Consider the following 19,684-nt stretch of genomic DNA (forward strand, 5'->3'; position numbering starts at 1 on the left):
AGGATAAATATGCGGTTAAAATTTCATAATTTGACGTCGAAAGCTACATTTAGATTCCCTATTGAGATTGACAAGAATGAAAAGAGTGCGGTACACCTAGATTCCCAGAATCCTTGTCAAGATGAATAAATGGTAAGAAAAGGAGGGCAATAGTGAACGAAAGTTACACCCAGGGATTCCCCATCAAAGAGCAAGAAAATTACAAGAGGGTAACGAAAGCTACGTGCAGCCAGATTCCTTGTCATCAAGAAGGAAAAAAATGGCAAGGAGCGGAGTGCGATAAGATGCGTGCAAGCAACGTCCGCTCAACCGTCCAACTCCACGCACGATCCGAGTCACCGGGCGCTCCCGTGAGTTTCCACGCAGGATCCGAGTCAGTCAAGCGTTCAACTCCTCCGACCGAATCCCCAGGGATCTCGCGCCCATGCCACTAACCTCTCCCTATTTTCCAACCGGTTTCCAGCTCACCTGCGGTAGAATTTTTTCTCCACGCCGTTTCGCGAGTCTTCCTCGCTCGCTCTATAAGACCCGGCTGCCGCGCCACACCTGCTTCCTCCATTCTCGGATTCCTACGCATTCGCTCGCTCCCAGCCTCACACTGCACCGATCAACACCAGCGTCGTCTCCGACTTCTTCTTCCTCCTCCTCTAGCGCTACTCGGTTCTTGATTCCTCTCATCCGTCGCTCGTTCGCTGGTCGGTGGTCTCATCCATCGTCCGGTCACGGGAGAAGAGCAGCCGGCGTCTCTTTTCGTTGCTTTCCAGCGACCCCTCCGAGCCCGACCTTCCATGGCCATCGCCTCCCGCATCACGAAGCGCGCGCTCTCCACCTTCGCCGCCGCAGCCAAGCTCCCGGAGGCGGCCGTCGCGGCCGCCGGCGCCGACGCGGTGCCCGCGCCGTCGTCCGCGCAGCAGCAGCAGCAGGTGCTGGAGTTTGAGGACACCGGGAGGCTCTTCACCGGGGAGCCGTCCACGGCTCTGGTGCGCACGCTCGCGGCGCTGCAGCTGATGTCCGCGGGCCCGCTGGTGGACGTGGGCCTCGCGGCGCTGCGGTCCCCGGCGGTGGCCGCCAGCCCCGTGGTGCAGGCCGCGGCGCGGGCCACGGCGTACAAGCACTTCTGCGCCGGGGAGACCGCCGATGAGGCCGCGGCCCGGGTGCAGCGCCTCTGGCGCGGCGGCATGGGCGGGATCCTCGACTACGGCATCGAGGACGCCGAGGACGGCGCCGCCTGCGACCGCAACGTCGCCGGCTTCCTCGCCGCCGTCGACGTCGCCGCCAAGCTGCCCCCGGGATCGGTGCGTCAACCGTACTACATAACTCTGTTTTTTTTTCCTTCGTCGTCATCCGTGTCGTGCGTGCGCGCCTAGCAGTGGTACGGAAGAGTGCCACGTCGGAGGGAATCCTCGGTCTGCGCTAGTGGACACGCGGATTCCTTGGGAATCTTCTCGCAGTAAACTGAATCGCACGGCTGTCACTGTGCGTGGGCCCTGAAAACCAGCCGCCCGATCGTGTTCCGACAAGCTCGCCATCGCCACGCCTTCTCCACCGCTCGTTTTCATCTACAGCTTCCCATCAAAACCCTACTATTTGTTTTCCTTATTTAGACATTTCCCAGCAGCTTAACGAAAACACAAAAATAATTAGCCAGTGAGATTAAGCTTGGTACTCTTACTAGTGACTAATTATGCTGTGTTTGTGCGTGCAGGCGAGCGTGTGTATCAAGATCACGGCGCTGTGCCCGATCGCGCTGCTGGAGAAGACGAGCGACCTGCTGCGGTGGCAGCACAAGAACCCGTCGGTGCACCTGCCGTGGAAGCAGCACGCCTTCCCGATCCTGTCCGACTCGAGCCCGCTGTACCTGACGCCGTCGGAGCCGGCGGCGCTGACGGCGGAGGAGGAGCGCGAGCTGCAGCTGGCGCACGACCGGCTGCTGGCCGTGGGCGCGCGGTGCGCGGAGCACGGCATCCCGCTGCTGGTGGACGCCGAGTACGCGTCGGTGCAGCCGTCCATCGACTACTTCACTTTCGTGGGCGCGCTGGCGTGCAACGGCGGCGGCCGGCCCATCGTGCACGGCACCGTGCAGGCGTACCTCCGCGACGCGCGCGACCGGCTGGAGGCCATGGTGCGCGCCGCCGAGGAGGAGCGCGTCTGCCTCGGGGTCAAGATCGTCCGCGGCGCCTACCTCACCCGGGAGGCCCGGCTGGCGGAGTCGCTGGGCGTGCCGTCGCCGATCCACGGCAGCATCCAGGACACCCACGACTGCTACAACGGCTGCGCGGCCTTCCTCCTGGAGCGCGTCCGCCGCGGGTCCGCCTCCGTGATGCTGGCCACCCACAACGTGGAGTCCGGGCAGCTGGCGGCGGCGAGGGCGCAGGAGCTGGGCATCGGCAAGGGCGACCGGAACCTGCAGTTCGCGCAGCTGATGGGCATGGCGGACGGGCTCTCCCTGGGGCTCCGCAACGCCGGCTTCCAGGTGAGCAAGTACCTGCCCTACGGCCCCGTGGAGCACATCATCCCCTACCTCATCCGGCGGGCCGAGGAGAACAGAGGGCTGCTCTCCGCTTCCGCCTTCGACAGGCAGCTGCTCCGGTGAGAATCCCAACACGCACACCATGCATCGGTCTCTCGTTCTGGCATTCAGAATTGCCTAGTATCGATTGTTTTATGCGTTGCGTTCATGGCTAACTGATCCGTGGTTGGATCGTGCAGGAAGGAGCTGGTTAGGAGGTTCAAGAACGCGGTGATGGGACGGGAGTGAGGTGGCCGGCGGGAGGTTCACGGGAGAGAAGCGACGGAGTTAGAAGTTGTAAATATGCATTGTTGTATCGCGACCTGAATGAATGAAATAAACGAAATAATGCTCTTGTTCAACCGTCAGGCTCCGGTTCAGTACTGCACCAAGCTGTTATTTTTTGCCTTTTTGAAAAGAAACACGTGTTGCTGTGTTTATTAATGTTTTCATCTACGGAAAGGCCCAGACACCTACAAGTACAAACACACAGTGAACCACCAAATGGTCATATACTCGTTATAAATGCCTTGGTAGATGGACCGCGACGTTACAGGATGCTACAAATTTCGATTTAAGATCAGTAGCAAAAAACAACAGGTCCTCTAAATTCGTCCTTTTTAGTGAATTTTGGAAAGAAACTAGTTGGATGGTTAAAAAGACAGTGATATTTTAAGCCCATCTGGGATGAAGTTTAGCCATGATGCTCGCATTTAATCTGAATTTATTTCAGAGTTTATGTCGATGCGCGAGACGTTTTCGTCGACTATGAAATGCCTACGGTGGCTTCGTAAAATCTTAGATGATATACCGACTCAGTTTTTTAAAAGTGTATTACTTACGTCTGTACCGTATTAAACAAAACACCACAATAGCACAAGAATTTCCGGCCATGATTTTAGTGACGACTTGCAAGACCAAAGCCAATATTGCAGCTTAAAATGAGGAGTCTAGCAGCGCCCATTAGCGCTGCTGGTGCTTGCACCGAAATGTAGTTGTCCGGCCAGCAAATACGAAGAAAAAATGATGACTGGTTGGTCCGCTTGTTCCACTAGCGTTCGTTAGGCTGGTTATAGTGGGAGTAACATAGCAAGTAATATAACATGTTTTAATTTTTTTTCTTATGTGACATATAGTTAATAAGGAGAGAGGTGTTTAAAATAACATAATATGTTACTGTAACATAGCGCATCTCAAGGTAAAATGAGTCCACATCTTAATAAATGATGGCTTGCATGACACTACATATATGTTAATACTCACTATAGAGGTACTAACATAGATTAGTAACATATGCATGTTACTAGTCTAAGTTACTTCGGAGGAGACCTTTTGGTCTATGGGGACATATGCACCCTATATGAAAAAATAATTTAGTAATTCAACAAAAAGTCAAAAAATTCTGAAAATATTTTTGAAATAAACTTGACCTTACATTGTACTTGTGAGAAAAATTTCACAAAAAGAAAACCCCCCTTTGACTTATTTTCAAAAAAAGACAAAATTTTGACCAAAATAGTGTAAATAGTGACCTATAATAATAAATAAATTATGTCTTTTTCGCTGTGAAGTCAACATTGATTTTTATTTCGTAAAAATTTACATACTAGTGCAAAAGTAAGTCAAGTTTGTTCTAATTTTTTTTCTAAACTATTTTGACTTTCTGTTTAATTATTAATTTTTTTTCTCCATATAGAGTGTATATACAACTAGGAACCGAAGTGTATTTTCCACTATGACCAGCCTTATGCTCGAGCGCTGATTCATCAGTCGCTTGTTCCACTTGTCGCTCGGAGTATCTTGCTGGTTGGATGGTTGACCGTAGCATTTTAATAATTTTCATGAATTCAATAAAGTTTGCGAAATTTAAAAAAGTTCATGATTTAAAAAATGAAATAGGAAAAATAATCACGAAATTTTTAAAAAGTACCCGAGCTAACAGATCATGCATTTGAAAAATTTCAAGCATTTGGAAAACTTTCACAAATTTGAAAAAAGGTTGACAAGCTAAAAAATAAAGGAATTCAATAAAATTTGAAATTTTTCAAAAAAAATTATTAAAAAGGGAAAAAACTAAAAACGAAAAAATAAACATAAATAACAACAAAGAACCCAGCTGGAAAAGGTAGAAAATAACAATTCGGCAGTATATGGCCCGGCCCGCTGCTAACCTGTATGGCGAGTGGTTTTAGAAGCGACTATGTCTCGCCTTCAGTGAGAGGGGACAAACCCTCGGTGAAGGGGAGACCACAGCAAACTTTTTGTCTGCTTTTTTTTGGTTTCCTGTATCGTTTTTTGTTTTACTTTTGCTTATACTTTGAAATATTCTAAATATATATTACACAAAACACTAAAAGATGTTGAATGTGTAGAGAGACAATGTTTATAATGTTTACAAAAAATATACTAAAAATGTGTATAATTTTTTGCTGATGTATTTAAAAAATGTTAATTAAGAATTTGAAATTTTTATGAAAAAGTATTTGAATTTTATTTGACAAGCATTTGAATTTTCTTAAATATGTATAGATAAATTGTTGATCATGTATTAAAAAATGATGAATTTTGATATCATGTATATAAAATATTAATCAAACGTTTGAAAAATATTGATAAAGTATTTTAAAATATTAAATGTGTATAGGGAAAAAATGTTGATCATATATTAAAAATGTTGAATTTTTTATCATGTATTTTAAAATGTTGAAAACGCATTTGAAGATGTTTATCAAGCATTTGAAAAATATTAAATTCCTATATAAAAGAAGTTGACAATGTAATAAAAAATGCTGAATTTTCGAAAAAATGTATATAAAAAATATTAATCAATCATTTGAAATTGTTGAACATGTATTTAAATTTTTTTAATCAAGCATTTCGAAAGTGTTAAATGTGTATTGAAAGAAAATTCGACCATGTTTTAAAAAATGACGATTTTTATCATGTATTAAAAATGTATTTGGAAAATGTTGATCAAGCATTTGAAAATTATTAAATTCCTATAGGAAAAATGTTGGCCATATAATACAAAATGCTGGGTTTTTTTTATAATGTATATAAAAAATGTTAGTCAAACATTTGAAAATATTGAATAGGTATTTGTAAAATGGTAATCAAACATTTAGAAAATGTTAAATGTGTAGAGAAAAATGTTGACCATTTGTAGAAAATATTAGTTAAGCATATCAAAAAATTAAAAGTCCATAGAAAAATATTAATCTTGCATTTGAAAAATTGTGTATAGTAAACAAATTCACCGTGTATTAAAAATGGTCAAACTTGTTTCGTAAAAATGTTAAAATTGCATTACAAAAACAAATTGATATATAAAAAACATTGTATGAAACACAAAAGAAAACCAAAAAATTGGAAACACAAACAGAAAAAATGAAAAATGAAAAACCAAAGAAAAAAAGAAAACCAAAAAATAAAAAACTAAACCAAAAGGAAAAAAACAACAAAAACCTAAGAAGAAAAAAGAAAAGAAACAAAAGAAAACGAAAAAGCATCAAAAACTAAAGAACCAAATGGAAAAAGAATGAAAAAAATGGAGCAGAAAAAAAGGAAAAAAATCTGAAGAAAACCGAACAACATGGAAGACAATGAAAAAACACAGAGAGAAAAAGAAACAAAATATAATGTAAAAGAAAGGAAGAAATAAATAATATCAAATAAAAATAATAAAAGTAAAGAAAAACCGAATGAAAACAGAGAAAAAACCGTGATAAATAAAACAAAAAAACAAGAAAAATGGAGAAGAAATGGTGCAAAAGCGGGCTTGTTTAGACTTAACTATACTCGCGCCACTAGTCTATCACGAATCAGATGCAAACCTAGTGGTAGCCCCTGCTCGCTCCTTTTTTCTCCTTTGTTTTTCTTTTCTGCGGGACTGGCCCTCTTCAGCGAGAGAGCCATAGGTCTGGCTGAATCCGAGAGATAGTGTGCGCGAGTGATTTCGGCAATTCGGGATCCTTTTTCCATTCATCTGGGCCGGTCTATTATGTCAATATTGTGTCAATTTTCGTTTGTTAGCCTCTAGTGAGGGAAAACCATCAAATTGTTTCTGAAACGCACAGAGCGATCCATCTGGGCCGGCCCATTTTGATTTTTCTAAGTTGTGTATGCTGGTTCCGGTTTTCTACACTTTCTAGAAGGTTATAGCCCAGGTTTATATGCTCTTTGGAAACCTTCCAGACGGTTTTTGGACTGGGTTTCTTCTTCTCTGATTTGTTAGTTTCCTTGTGTTGCTGCAATTATTATTATTATTATTATTATTATTATTATTATTAGTATTGTTATTATTATTAATATTTTGTTTCTTTTTTATTTTCTTCTCTTTTAGTTTTTGTTCACTTTATAAAAGAATGTTTCAAATTTCAAAGTTGTGTTCATGGTCTTCAAGATAAGCATAAGTATTGTTATTTTCAGTTTTGAGAAAATGTTCAAAACGTTGAAAAAATGGGTTAATTAATTTTTTTGAATTTCTAAAAATGTTTCCGTGAAAATATACAATTTTTTTAAAAAATGTTAATAATCCAAAAAAATCACGCTTTCTACATAAGTTTGTGTTATTTAAATAAAAATAGAAAATAATTTTTTCCTTGCCTTTACAAATATGTTATCTTTGGTAAAAGAATGGTGTGAAATTTCAGAATTTCATGGTTTTCCAAAAATAATTCTCACTTTTTTATACAACATCTACTTTGAGACAATCTTTTCTCTGATTTTTTTGGTGTCTCCAGCCCACCAGGGTTCAAGTCCCGATGCTCGCATTTTCCTGGATTTATTTTAGGATTTTCGGTGATGCGCGTTCAGTGGGAGAAGACATTCCCGTCGACTACATGCACCTTTGATGACTTCGTCAATATCAAGATGATATGCCGGCTCAATCTCTCGGAGATGCTTACAGGGATAGGGTCTGCGTATGTGTACGTAGGGAAGATGCTTACATTTATATATATGAGCGCATGTGCCTGTACCGTGTTCTTTTTTCTACGAATAAACGCTACATTTATTATCTCTACTTTTAATGAAGCAATTGGTAGGATTGCGGCCACGTTTTCTTTTCTTCCCACCACTTTCGTCTGGTTGCAGCTCAAGAGAACACAGAGAATGAGGACCCAATGGACAAGAAGAAGAAAAGAAAAAAAACCGTGACACCAAGCCTAGGATTGTCTTGCTGCCCCATTGCCAGGATTCCTAGGTAGAACATATGTCTTTTCACTCTTCGAAATTAGGGATTTGGTTGCTATTCCATGATAATGTCAGTTTGTCCACTACTTTCTGTTTTCTTTTTTTCTATTATATAGTAGTTCTTTTCTATTGATTTGTACAAACAAGATTATACGAGTTTAGTGTTCCTCGTTCATGTCTAAATGCAGATTGATGGGTGATTACTCATTTTACTTGAGAAGAAGTAATTCACACGTTCTAGAACAACTGATACATGGATCATAATCTTGCAAGCCTTTCTACTGAATGTAAACATACCCTGTTGTTTCCCAGTGCATATGATTTACACACACACACACACACACACACACACACACTATATATATATATATATATATATATATATATATATATATATACTCTCATTGATAATGTGATGTATGTACTAATCAGTGTTGTATATTTACACCAGCAAGAGCGGCGACGGCAGGGCGATGCAGCTGGACCAGGAGGTTGTCCTCATGGGCCTGTCGCCACCGGTGGAGGCGGAGCAGCTGAAGGAGGAGGTGGTGGTGAAGAATATGGCAGATGGCGGAGGTGGAGAAGATCAACGACGAGTTCAAGAGGCAAGTGGTTGTCTTCAGCGGTTGGGAGGCGGAGTAGCAGGGCGATGCCTTTGCCTTGCTCAACAAGATTGAGGTGTGTTCTGCCCCAAGAAGATTGAGGTGATTAAGATGAGCGAAAACAACTAAGAAAATATACTTGCTTTGAGCATAATTTGCATCTTCTTATGTCTGCATCCAATGTAGCATCAACTTTCCATGCAATCAGAGAGAGAAAATATGAAGCTCTAAAATATTTTCAAGACAAAAAAAGAGTAGAGCCTTACAAATTAACACAGTAACTAAATTGCAAGACAGTTTGTTTTGCAAGAATCAGAGTGATTCTGAGACTAGGTAGATCTTCAATGGTTTATGCAATTGTTCTATATGTGATTTGTGATGTTTACCAAGCAAACCGTTTCATGGAAGTTCATCTCTGATGTCTTTATACATATGGGGTGCTCATTATTTCTCATCTGCCATGCTATCGAAGGTAGGTGTGTTCCGCTTGTTGTCCGACTATGTTTGCACTATAACAGTGCCCCACTTGTCCATGTGTTAAGGGTTTACCCCCCCTGTTGGGGATCGTAGCAGAAATTTAAAATTTTCTACGCATCACCAAGATCAATCTATGGAGTAATCTAGCAACGAAGGGAAGGGGAGTGCATCTATATACCCTTGTAGATCGCTAAGCGGAAGTGTTGCAAGAACGCGGATGAAGGAGTCGTACTCGTAGCGATTCAGATCGCGGTTGATTCCGATCCAAGCGCCGAACCACGGCGCCTCCGCGTTCAACACACGTGCAGCCCGGTGACGTCTCCTACGTCTTGATCCAGCAAGGGGAGAAGGATAGGTTGGGAAGACTCCGTCCAGCAGCAGCACGACGGCGTGGTGGTGGTGGAGGAGCGCGGAACTCCAGCAGGGCTTCGCCAAGCACTACGAGAGACGAGGAGGGAGAGGGGTAGGGCTGCGCCAACAGGGGAAGAACTTCGTGTATTGGGGCTGCCCCTTTGCCTTCCACTATATATAGGGGGAGAGGGAGGGCTGCGCCCCCACCTAGGGTTTCCCACCCCAAGGGTTGCGGCAGCCCTAGATCCCATCTAGGGTGGCCGGCCACAAGGGGGGAGGAGGGGGAGGCGCACCTGGGGTGGGCCTTAGGGCCCATCTGCCCTAGGGTTTGCCCCTTCCCCTCTAGGAGGCACGCCTTGGGCCTTGGGGAGGCTCCCCAGCCCACCTAGGGGCTGGTCCCTTCCCACTATTGGCCCATGTAGGCCTCCGGGGCCCGTGGCCCCTCCCGGTGGACCCCCGGACCCCTCCGGTGGTCCCGGTACACTACCGGTGATGCCCGGTACACTACCGGTGATGCCCGGAACACTTCCGGTGGCCAAAGCCATGCTTCCTATATATAAATCTTTACCTCCGGACCATTCCGGAACTCCTCGTGACGTCCAGGATCTCATCCGGGACTCCGAACAACATCGGTACCGCGTACATACTTTCCCTATAACCCTAGCTTATCGAACCTTAAGTGTGTAGACCCTACGGGTCGGGAGTCATGCAGACATGGCCGAGACAACTCTCCGGTCAATAACCAACAGCGGGATCTGGATACCCATGTTGGTTCCCACATGCTCCACGATGATCTCATCGGATGAACCACGATGTCAAGGATTCAATCAATCCCGTATACAATTCCCTTTGTCTATCGGTACGATACTTGCCCGAGATTCGATCGTCGGTATCCAATACCTTGTTCAATCTCGTTACCGGCAAGTCTCTTTACTCGTTTCGTAACACATCATCCCGTGATCAACTCCTTGGTCACATTCTGCACATTATGATGATGTCCTACCGAGTGGGCCCAGAGATACCTCTCCGTTACACGGAGTGACAAATCCCAGTCTTGATTCGTGCCAACCCAACAGACTTTCGAAGATACCCATTGTGCACCTTTATAGCCACCCAGTTACGGTTGTGACGTTTGGCACACCCAAAGCACTCCTACGGTATCCGGGAGTTGCACAATCTCATGGTCTAAGGAAATGATACTTGACATTAGAAAAGCTTTAGCATACGAACTACACGATCTTGTGCTAGGCTTAGGATTGGGTCTTGTCCATCACATCATTATCTTAATGATGTGATCCCGTTATCAACGACATCCAATGTCCATGGTCAGGAAACCGTAACCATCTATTGATCAACGAGCTAGTCAACTAGAGGCTTACTAGGGACATGGTGTTGTTTATGTATCCACACATGTATCTAAGTTTCCTATCAATACAATTCTAGCATGGATAATAAATGATTATCATGAACAATGAAATATAATAATAATAGCTAATTTATTATTGCCTCTAGGGCATATTTCCAACAGTCTCCCACTTGCACTAGAGTCAATAATCTAGTTCACATTGCCATGTGATTAACACTCACAGGTCACATCGCCATGTGACCAACATCCAAAGAGTTTACTATACTCAATAATCTAGTTCACATCACTATGTGATTAACACCCAATGAGTTCTGGGTTTGATCATGTTATGCTTGTGAGAGAGGTTGTAGTCAACGGGTCTTGCCATATTCAGATCCCTATGTATTTCACAAAACTTTATGTCATATCGTAGATGCTGCTACCACGTTCCACTTGGAGCTATTCCAAATTGTTGCTCCATTATACGTATCCGGTATCTCTACTCAGAGCTATCCGGATAGGTGTTAAGCTTGCATCGACGTAACTCTTTACGTCGAACTCTTTATCACCTCCATAACCGAGAAACATTTCCTTATTCCTCTGAGGACAATTTTGACCTCTATCTGGTGATCCAGTCCTAGATCACCTTTGTACCCTCTTGCCAGACATGTGGCAAGGCACACATCAGGTGCGGTACTCAGCATGGCATACCGTATAGAGCCTATGAAAAGAGCATAGGGGACGACCTTCGTCCTTCCTCTTTCTTCCGCCGTGGTCAAGCTTTGAGTCTTACACATTCACACCTTACAACTCAGGTAAGAACCCCTTCTTTGACTGATCTATTTTGAACTCCTTCAAAAACATGTCAAGGTGTGCATTCTTTGAAAGTATCATCAGGCGTCTTGATCTATTTCTATAGATCCTGATGCCCAATATGTAAGCAGCTTTATCCAGGTCTTCCTTTGAAAGCACTCTTCAAACAACCGTTTATGCTTTCCAGAAATTCTACATCATTTCGAATCAACAATATGTCATCCACATATACTTATCAGAAATGTTGTAGTGCTCCCACTCACTTTCTTGTAAATACAAGTTTCTAGCAAACATTGTATAAACCTAAAAGCTTTGATCACTCCATCAAAGCATATATTCTGACTCCGAGATGCTTGCTCTAGTCCATAGAAGGATCGCTGGAGCCAACATACCTTTTAGCATCCTTAGGATCGACAAAACTTTGATTGTATCACATACAACTCTTTCTTACGAAAACTGGTAAGAAAACTTGTTTTTGACATCCATCTGTCAGATTTCATAATCGAAAAATACAGCTAATGCTAACATGATTCCGACGGACTTAAGCATCGCTACGGGTGAGAAATTCTCATCATAGTCAACTCCTTGAACTTGTGAAAAGACTCTTTCCCACAAGTCGAGCTTCATAGACGGTAACATTACCGCCCACGTCCGTCTTCTTCTTAAAGATCCATTTATCTCAATGGCTCGCCGATCATCGGGCAAGTCCACCAAAGTCCATACTTTATTCTGATACATGGATCCTATCTCGGATTTCATGGCTTCCAACCATTTGTCGGAATACGGGCCCACCATCGCTTCTCCATAGCTCGTAGGTTCATTGTTGTCTAACAACATGATATCTAAGACAGGATTACCGTACCACTTAGGAGTAGTACATATCCTTGTCGACCTACGAGGTTCGATAGCAACTTGATCCGAAGCTTCATGATCACTATCATTAACTTCCTATTCAATAGACATAGGCTCCACAGAAAACATCTTTCTGTGTTGCATCACTCTCTGGTTGAAGTAAAGGTTCGACAACCTCATCAAGTTCTATCTTCCTCCCACTCAATTCTTTCGAGAGAAACTCCTTCTCGAGAAAGGACCCTAGCGACAAACAATTTGCGCTCGGATCTGAGATAGAAGGTATACCCAACTGTCACCTTTGGGTATCCTATGAAGATGTGTTTGTCCGCTTTGGGTTCGAGCTTCTCCGGCTGAAGCCTTAAGCATCGCAGCCCCAAACATTAAGAAACGACAACTTTGGTTTCTTGCCAAACCAATGTTCATACGACGTCGTCTCAACGGACTTATATGGTGTCCTATCTAAAGTGAATGCAGCTGTCTCTAATGCATAACCTCAAAATAATAGCGGTAGATTGGTAAGAGACATCATAGATCGCACCATATCTCATAAGGTTCGATTACGACGTTTGGACACACCATTACCCTGTGGTGTTCCAGGTGGCTTCAACTGTGAAACAATTCCACAATGTCTTAAGTGTTTGCCAAACTCATAACTCAGAAATTCTCATTGATCAGATCGTAGGAATTTGATCTTCTTGTTATGATGATTCTTAACTTCACTCTGAAATCACTTGAACTTTTCAAACATTTCAGACTTGTGCTTCATTAAGTAAATATACCTATATCTACTCAAATCGTTAGTGAAGATGAGAAAATAGCGATATCCACCGCACGCTTCAATTCTCATTGGATCACACGCATCAGCATGTATGATTTCCAACAAGTCACTTGCCCGTTTCATTGTACCTGAAAGCGGGGTCTTAGTCATCCTGCCCATGAGGCATGGCTCGCATGTGTCAAGCGATTCAAAATCAAGTGACTCCAAACATCCATCGACATGGAGTTTCTTTATGCATCTTACGCCAATATGACCTAAGCGGCAGTGCCACAAGAAAGTGGTACTATCATTATTAACTCTACATCTTTTGGCGTGAACATGCGTATTACCACGACCGAGATTCAATGAACCATTCACATAGGGTGTATGACCATGAAAGGTATTATTCATGTAAACAGAATAACCATTATTCTCTAACTCAAATGAATAACCGTATTGCAATGAACATGATCTAATCATATTCATGCTCAACGTAGACACCTGATAACATTTATCTAGGTTCAATACTAATCCCGAAGGCAGATGGAGCGTGCGATGGTGATCTCATCAACTTTGGAAACACTTCCAACACACATTGTCACCTTGCCCTTAGCCAGTCTCCGTTTAGTCCGTAGCTTTTGCTTCAAGTCACCAATAATAGCAACTGAATCGGTATCCAATACCCAGGTGCTACCAGGAGTACTAGTGAGGTACACATTAATAACACGTATATACTTTGAAGTTGCCAGCCTTCTTATCTACCATGCATTTGGGGTAATTCCGCTACCAGTGACCGTTCCCCTTACAATAAAAGCACTTAGTGTAAGTGCATCTAGTGCCACCCCTAGTTGGTTTTGGAGTATTGACGACAAACCTAGTTGAGGGACTAATGTGTTTGTGAGAATTGCAGGATAACACAGGTAGAAGTCCCTCATTGATTCGGTTTTCCTACTAGAGATGACCCCTAAAAATGTATGAAGACATTGAAGTCAAAGGTGGTATATGAAGATATTCACATTGAAGACTATGACAAGAGAAGACACCACATGAAGCCTATGGAGCTCGAAGACTTAGATCTTTCGTAGTTCTCTTTATTCTGTGTTGAGTCATAGGAACCACCGTACTATTAAGTGGGGTCCAAGAGAACCAGTCAGAATGACTGAAGTGATGCTTAAACAAAACCTATGTCTTCGAGTGAAGACTTTGAGAGCGAATCTTGTCCAGAGTCGGGCAAGTCAGCTTTGCTTGAAGCCCAAGTAAAGTTGCCGTGTGAGTTTGAAATCTGACCGTTGGAACACGTGTCAGTTCCTTAATGACCCAGGGTCATTTCGAACAAATCAGGTCGGGTTGCCAAGTGGCTATAAATAGCCCACCCCCTACAACCATAAACGGTTGGCTGCTCAGATTCAGAGTATGGCTTTTGTCATTTGAGAGCAACCCACCTCGAAGCCTGTGAGAGAGAATTCCTTGAGGATAAAGCCCTAACCACCCAGAGCCAAAGAGAATTAGGCATCACTTAAGTCTTCTTGTCTGTGTGATCTGAAGACTTATTACACTTGAGGACTGTGCATCCTCCAGCCGGTTAGGCGTCGCGTTCTGAGCATCCAAGAGACATTGTGGATTGCCGGTGAATGAAGTCTGTGAAGGTTTGGGAGTCTACCTTGAAGACTTACCAGAGTGATTGGGCAAGGTCTGTGTGACCTTAGCTTAAGGGGAATACGGTGAGGACTGGGTGTCCTGAGCTGCGTGTTCAGGACTGGGTGTCCGGGACTGTGTGTCCTAAGGTTTAAATACCTAGCCGCCCTAACCAGACGTACAGTTGTCACAGCAACTAGAACTGGTCCAACAAATCATTGTCTTCAGCGAGTCACTGGTTTCATCTTCCCTTCCCTTTACATACTGTTACTCCTTGTGAAGTCATTGTATGTTCGCACTATCTTTTGTCTTCACTGAGTGACTGCGTGTTCTGTGTGGCTTCACAATATCTTCCTACCTGATCCTTACTACATTGCTGCTATTAGTCATTGTGCTTTCACTCTATTGAATACTTGACTATGGCTTGCCTAGTGTAGTCTACCTTCCGCTGCAGGGTAATAGGTTTATTTCTATCGTTTGTCTTCATAACTTCCACGTTTTGAAGACTTCCATAAAAATCGCCTATTCACCCCCCCTCTAGTCGATATAACGCACTTTCACTTAGTCTCGGGTCTGGGTTCAACCTTGGGTTCCTTCACTGGAGCGGCAACTGGTTTGCCATCCATGAAGTTTCCCTTCTAGCCCTTGCCCTTCTTGAAACCAGTTAAACCATCAACACTTGATGCTCCTTCTTGATTTCTACCTTTTGCGGTCTTAAGCACCGCGAATAGCTCTGGGATCAACTCCATCCCTTGCATGTCATAGTTCATCACGAAGATCTAGTAGCTTAGTGATAGCGGCTAGAGAACTCTATCAATCACTATCTTATCTGGAAGTTTAACTCCCACTTGATTTAAGTGATTGTAGCACCCAGACATTCTGAGCACATGCTCACTAGCTGAGCTATTCTCCTCCATCTTGTTGGCAAAAGAACTTGTCAGAGGTCTCACACCTCTCAACACGGGCATGAGCCTGAAATCCCAATTTCAGCTCTTGGAACATCTCATATGTTCTATGGCGTTCAAAACGTCATTGGAATCCCGACTCTAAGCCGTAAAGTATGGTGCACTAAACTATCAAGTAGTCATCAGGATGTGTCTGTCAGGTGTTCACAACATCCAAAGACGACGTTGTAGGGGTTTGCACATCGAGCGGTGCATCAAAGACGTAAGCCTTCTGTGTATCAGTGAGGACACTCCTCGGACTACGGACCTAGTCCGCATCATTGCTTACAATATCTTTCAACTTAATCTTTCTCTAGGAACGTATTGAAACAGGGAGCTACAACGTGAGCTATTTATCTACAACATATTTGCAAAGACAATTTAGACTATGTTCATGATAATTGAGTTCATCTTAATCAAATTATTTAATGAACTCCCACTCAGATAGACATCCCTCTAGTCATCTAAGTGAAACATGATCCGAATCGACTAGGCCGTGTCCGATCATCATGTGAGATGGACTAGTCATCAACGGTGAACATCTCATGTTGATCGTATCTTCTATACGACTCATGTTCGACCTTTCGGTCTTCTGTGTTCCGAGGCCATGTCTGTACATGCTAGGCTCGTCAAGTCAACCTAAGTGTTTCGCATGTGTCCCGAGGCCATGTCTGTACATGCTAGGCTCGTCAACACCCGTTGTATTCGAACGTTAGAATCTATCACACCCGATCATCACGTGGTGCTTCAAAACAACGAACCTTCGCAACGGTGCACAGTTAGGGGGAACACTTTTCTTGAAATTTTAGTGAGGGATCATCTTATTTAAGCTACCGTCGTTCTAAGCAAATAAGATGTAAAACATGATAAACATCACATGCAATCAAATAGTGACATGATATGGCCAATATCATTTTGCTCCTTTTGATCTCCATCTTCGGGGCTCCATGATCATCGTTGTCACCGGCATGACACCATGATCTCCATCATCATGATCTCCATCATCGTGTCTTCTTGAAGTTGTCTCGTCATCTATTACTTCTACTACTATGGCTAAAGCTTTAGCAATAAAGTAAAGTAATTACATGACGTTTATGTTGACACACAGGTCATAAATAAATTAAGACAAGTCCTATGGCTCCTGCCGGTTGTCATACTCATCGACATGCAAGTCGTGATTCCTATTACAAGAACATGATCAGTCTCATACATCACATATATCATTCATCACATCCTTTTGGCCATATCACATCACAAGGCATATGCTGCAAAAACAAGTTAGACGTCCTCTAATTGTTGTTGCAAGTTTTTACGTGGCTGCTATAGGTTTCTAGCAAGAACGTTTCTTACATACGCCAAAACCACAACGTGATATGTCAATTTCTATTTACCCTTCATAAGGACCCTTTTCATCAAATCCGATCCGACTAAAGTGGGAGAGACAGACACCCGCTAGCCACCTTATGCAACTAGTGCATGTCAGTCGGTGGAACCAGTCTCACGTAAGCGTACATGTAAGGTCGGTCCGGGCCGCTTCATCCCACGATGCCACCGAATCAAGATAAGACTAGTAACGACAAGTAAATTGACAATATCGACGCCCACAACTGCTTTGTGTTCTACTCGTGCATAGAAACTACACATAGACCTAGCTCATGATGCCACTGTTGGGGATCGTAGCAGAAATTTAAAATTTTCTACGCATCACCAAGATCAATCTATGGAGTAATCTAGCAACGAAGGGAAGGGGAGTGCATCTACATACCCTTGTAAATCGCTAAGCAGAAGCGTTGCAAGAACGCGGATGAAGGAGTCGTACTCGTAGCGATTCAGATCGCGGTTGATTCCGATCCAAGCGCCGAACCACGGCGCCTCCGCGTTCAACACACGTGCAGCCCAGTGACGTCTCCTACGCCTTGATCCAGCAAGGGGAGAAGGAGAGGTTGGGAAGACTCCATCCAGTAGCAGCACGACGGCGTGGTGGTGGTGGAGGAGCGCGGAACTCCAGCAGGGCTTCGCCAAGCACTACGAGAGACGAGGAGGGAGAGGGGTAGGGCTACGCCAACAGGGGAAGAACTTCGTGTATTGGGTTGCCCCTTTTCCTCCACTATATATAGGGGGAGAGGGAGGGCTGCGCCCCCACCTAGGGTTCCCACCCCAAGGGGTGCGGCAGCCCTAGATCCCATCTAGGGTGGCGGCCACAAGGGGGAGAGGGGGAGGCGCACCTGGGGTGGGCCTTAGGGCCCATCTGCCCTAGGGTTTGCCCCCTTCCCCTCTAGGAGGCACCTTGGGCCTTGGTGGGAGGCGCCTCAGCCCACCTAGGGGATGGTCCCTTCCCACTATTGGCCCATGTAGGCCTCCGGGGCCCGTGGCCCCTCCCGGTGGACCCCCGGACCCCTCCGGTGGTCCCGGTACACTACCGGTGATGCCCAGAACACTTCCGGTGGCCAAAACCATACTTCCTATATATCAATCTTTACCTCCGGACCATTCCGGAACTCCTCGTGACGTCCGGGATCTCATTTGGGACTCCGAACAAACATTCGGTAACCGTGTACATACTTTCCGTATAACCCTAGCGTTATCGAGCCTTAAGTGTGTAGACCCTACGGGTTCGGGAGTCATGCAGACATGGCCGAGACAACTCTTCGGTCAATAACCAACAACGGGATCTGGATACCCATGTTGGCTCCCACATGCTCCACGATGATCTCATCGGATGAACCACGATGTCAAGGATTCAATCAATCCCGTATACAATTCCCTTTGTCTATCGGTACGATACTTGCCCGAGATTCGATCGTCGGTATCCAATACCTTGTTCAATCTCGTTACCGGCAAGTCTCTTTACTCGTTTCGTAACACATCATCCCGTGATCAACTCCTTGGTCACATTCTGCACATTATGATGATGTCCTACCGAGTGGGCCCAGAGATACCTCTCCGTTACACGGAGTGACAAATCCCAGTCTTGATTCGTGCCAACCCAACAGACACTTTCGGAGATACCCGTAGTGCACCTTTATAGCCACCCAGTTAAGTTGTGACGTTTGGCACACCCAAAGCACTCCTACGGTATCCGGGAGTTGCACAATCTCATGGTCTAAGGAAATGATACTTGACATTAGAAAAGCTTTAGCATACGAACTACACGATCTTGTGCTAGGCTTAGGATTGGGTCTTGTCCATCACATCATTATCTTAATGATGTGATCCCGTTATCAACGACATCCAATGTCCATGGTCAGGAAACCGTAACCATCTATTGATCAACGAGCTAGTCAACTAGAGGCTTACTAGGGACATGGTGTTGTTTATGTATCCACACATGTATCTAAGTTTCCTATCAATACAATTCTAGCATGGATAATAAATGATTATCATGAACAATGAAATATAATAATAATAGCTAATTTATTATTGCCTCTAGGGCATATTTCCAACACCCCCCCCCCTACGGTGTTAGTGCACTAGGAGGATCCTAGCAGGGAAGCGTGGTGTCGTGTTTGCCTTTAATTTTTTTATGATGTATATGTTGTAAACTTGATATACATCAGATTTCTCACTGAACAGGGACATGTTTGATTCTTTTTTTCTTCATTCTTCATGTCATAGTTGTAGCTGCACCGATCATATTATTTTCACGTATGAACAACGAGAAAGTAGGTTATAATACTATAGACGAGTGTTAGGCCTTGATTGAGTTGTTCATTGTTTCGGATCTTAACAACAACGACGTTGCGATATTAGTGGAGCCGGACAGATCCAAGGATTGAGCATAACCTTATTTTTTGACAAAGGATGGATTTTATTGGCTCAAAATGAAGCATCAAGAGGATACAAACACTATGAACACACACCCGGCCTCTGCATAGGAGCATAACCCTAATGGAGCCTATTGTACAACAGTGCAGAGCCAAAGACGAGGCCATTTATTGTTGCCTTTGTATTCCTTGATGCCATCAAATTATACACCTTAATGCATAGTTATATGTACATAGTACATTTTCTAATCCAGATATTTGATTAGACCTCACTCAAATAATTTGGTTGGCTTGTTCTTGAAAATACAAGGAAAAAATAATTGATGCAATACACTGTAGTCTGTACCCATGGGTCAACTCCTTTAATCCCTAGTAGTTCAATATATCTTACTTCATTTGTTGTTCTGTTATTTGGTGGCTACTTACGGTTGGACGAGCTTGA

General features: G+C 44.0%; 1 protein-coding gene across 1 annotated transcript; it reads left to right on the top strand.

The window, feature by feature from the left end:
- Window positions 1–532: 532 nt before the first annotated feature.
- On the top strand, window positions 533–2,871 carry LOC125513059 (proline dehydrogenase 2, mitochondrial-like). Its single transcript, XM_048678107.1, has 3 exons — window positions 533–1,295; window positions 1,706–2,589; window positions 2,710–2,871. The coding sequence occupies exons 1-3, from the start codon at window positions 789–791 to the stop codon at window positions 2,756–2,758; spliced, it is 1,440 nt and encodes a 479-aa protein (XP_048534064.1). The 5' UTR covers window positions 533–788; the 3' UTR covers window positions 2,759–2,871.
- The last annotated feature ends 16,813 nt before the right edge of the window (window positions 2,872–19,684 follow it).

This window comes from Triticum urartu, chromosome 1 (assembly GCF_003073215.2).
Source record: "Triticum urartu cultivar G1812 chromosome 1, Tu2.1, whole genome shotgun sequence".
Lineage (NCBI taxonomy): Eukaryota > Viridiplantae > Streptophyta > Magnoliopsida > Poales > Poaceae > Triticum > Triticum urartu.

Bases quoted from the DNA above. Each gene is read 5' to 3' on its own strand.
- LOC125513059 (XM_048678107.1), top strand. From the start codon at position 789: ATGGCCATCGCCTCCCGCATCACGAAGCGCGCGCTCTCCACCTTCGCC. The intron at 1,296-1,705 runs GTGCGTCAACCG...TTGTGCGTGCAG, and splicing joins CCAAGCTGCCCCCGGGATCG to GCGAGCGTGTGTATCAAGAT. The intron at 2,590-2,709 runs GTGAGAATCCCA...TGGATCGTGCAG, and splicing joins TTCGACAGGCAGCTGCTCCG to GAAGGAGCTGGTTAGGAGGT.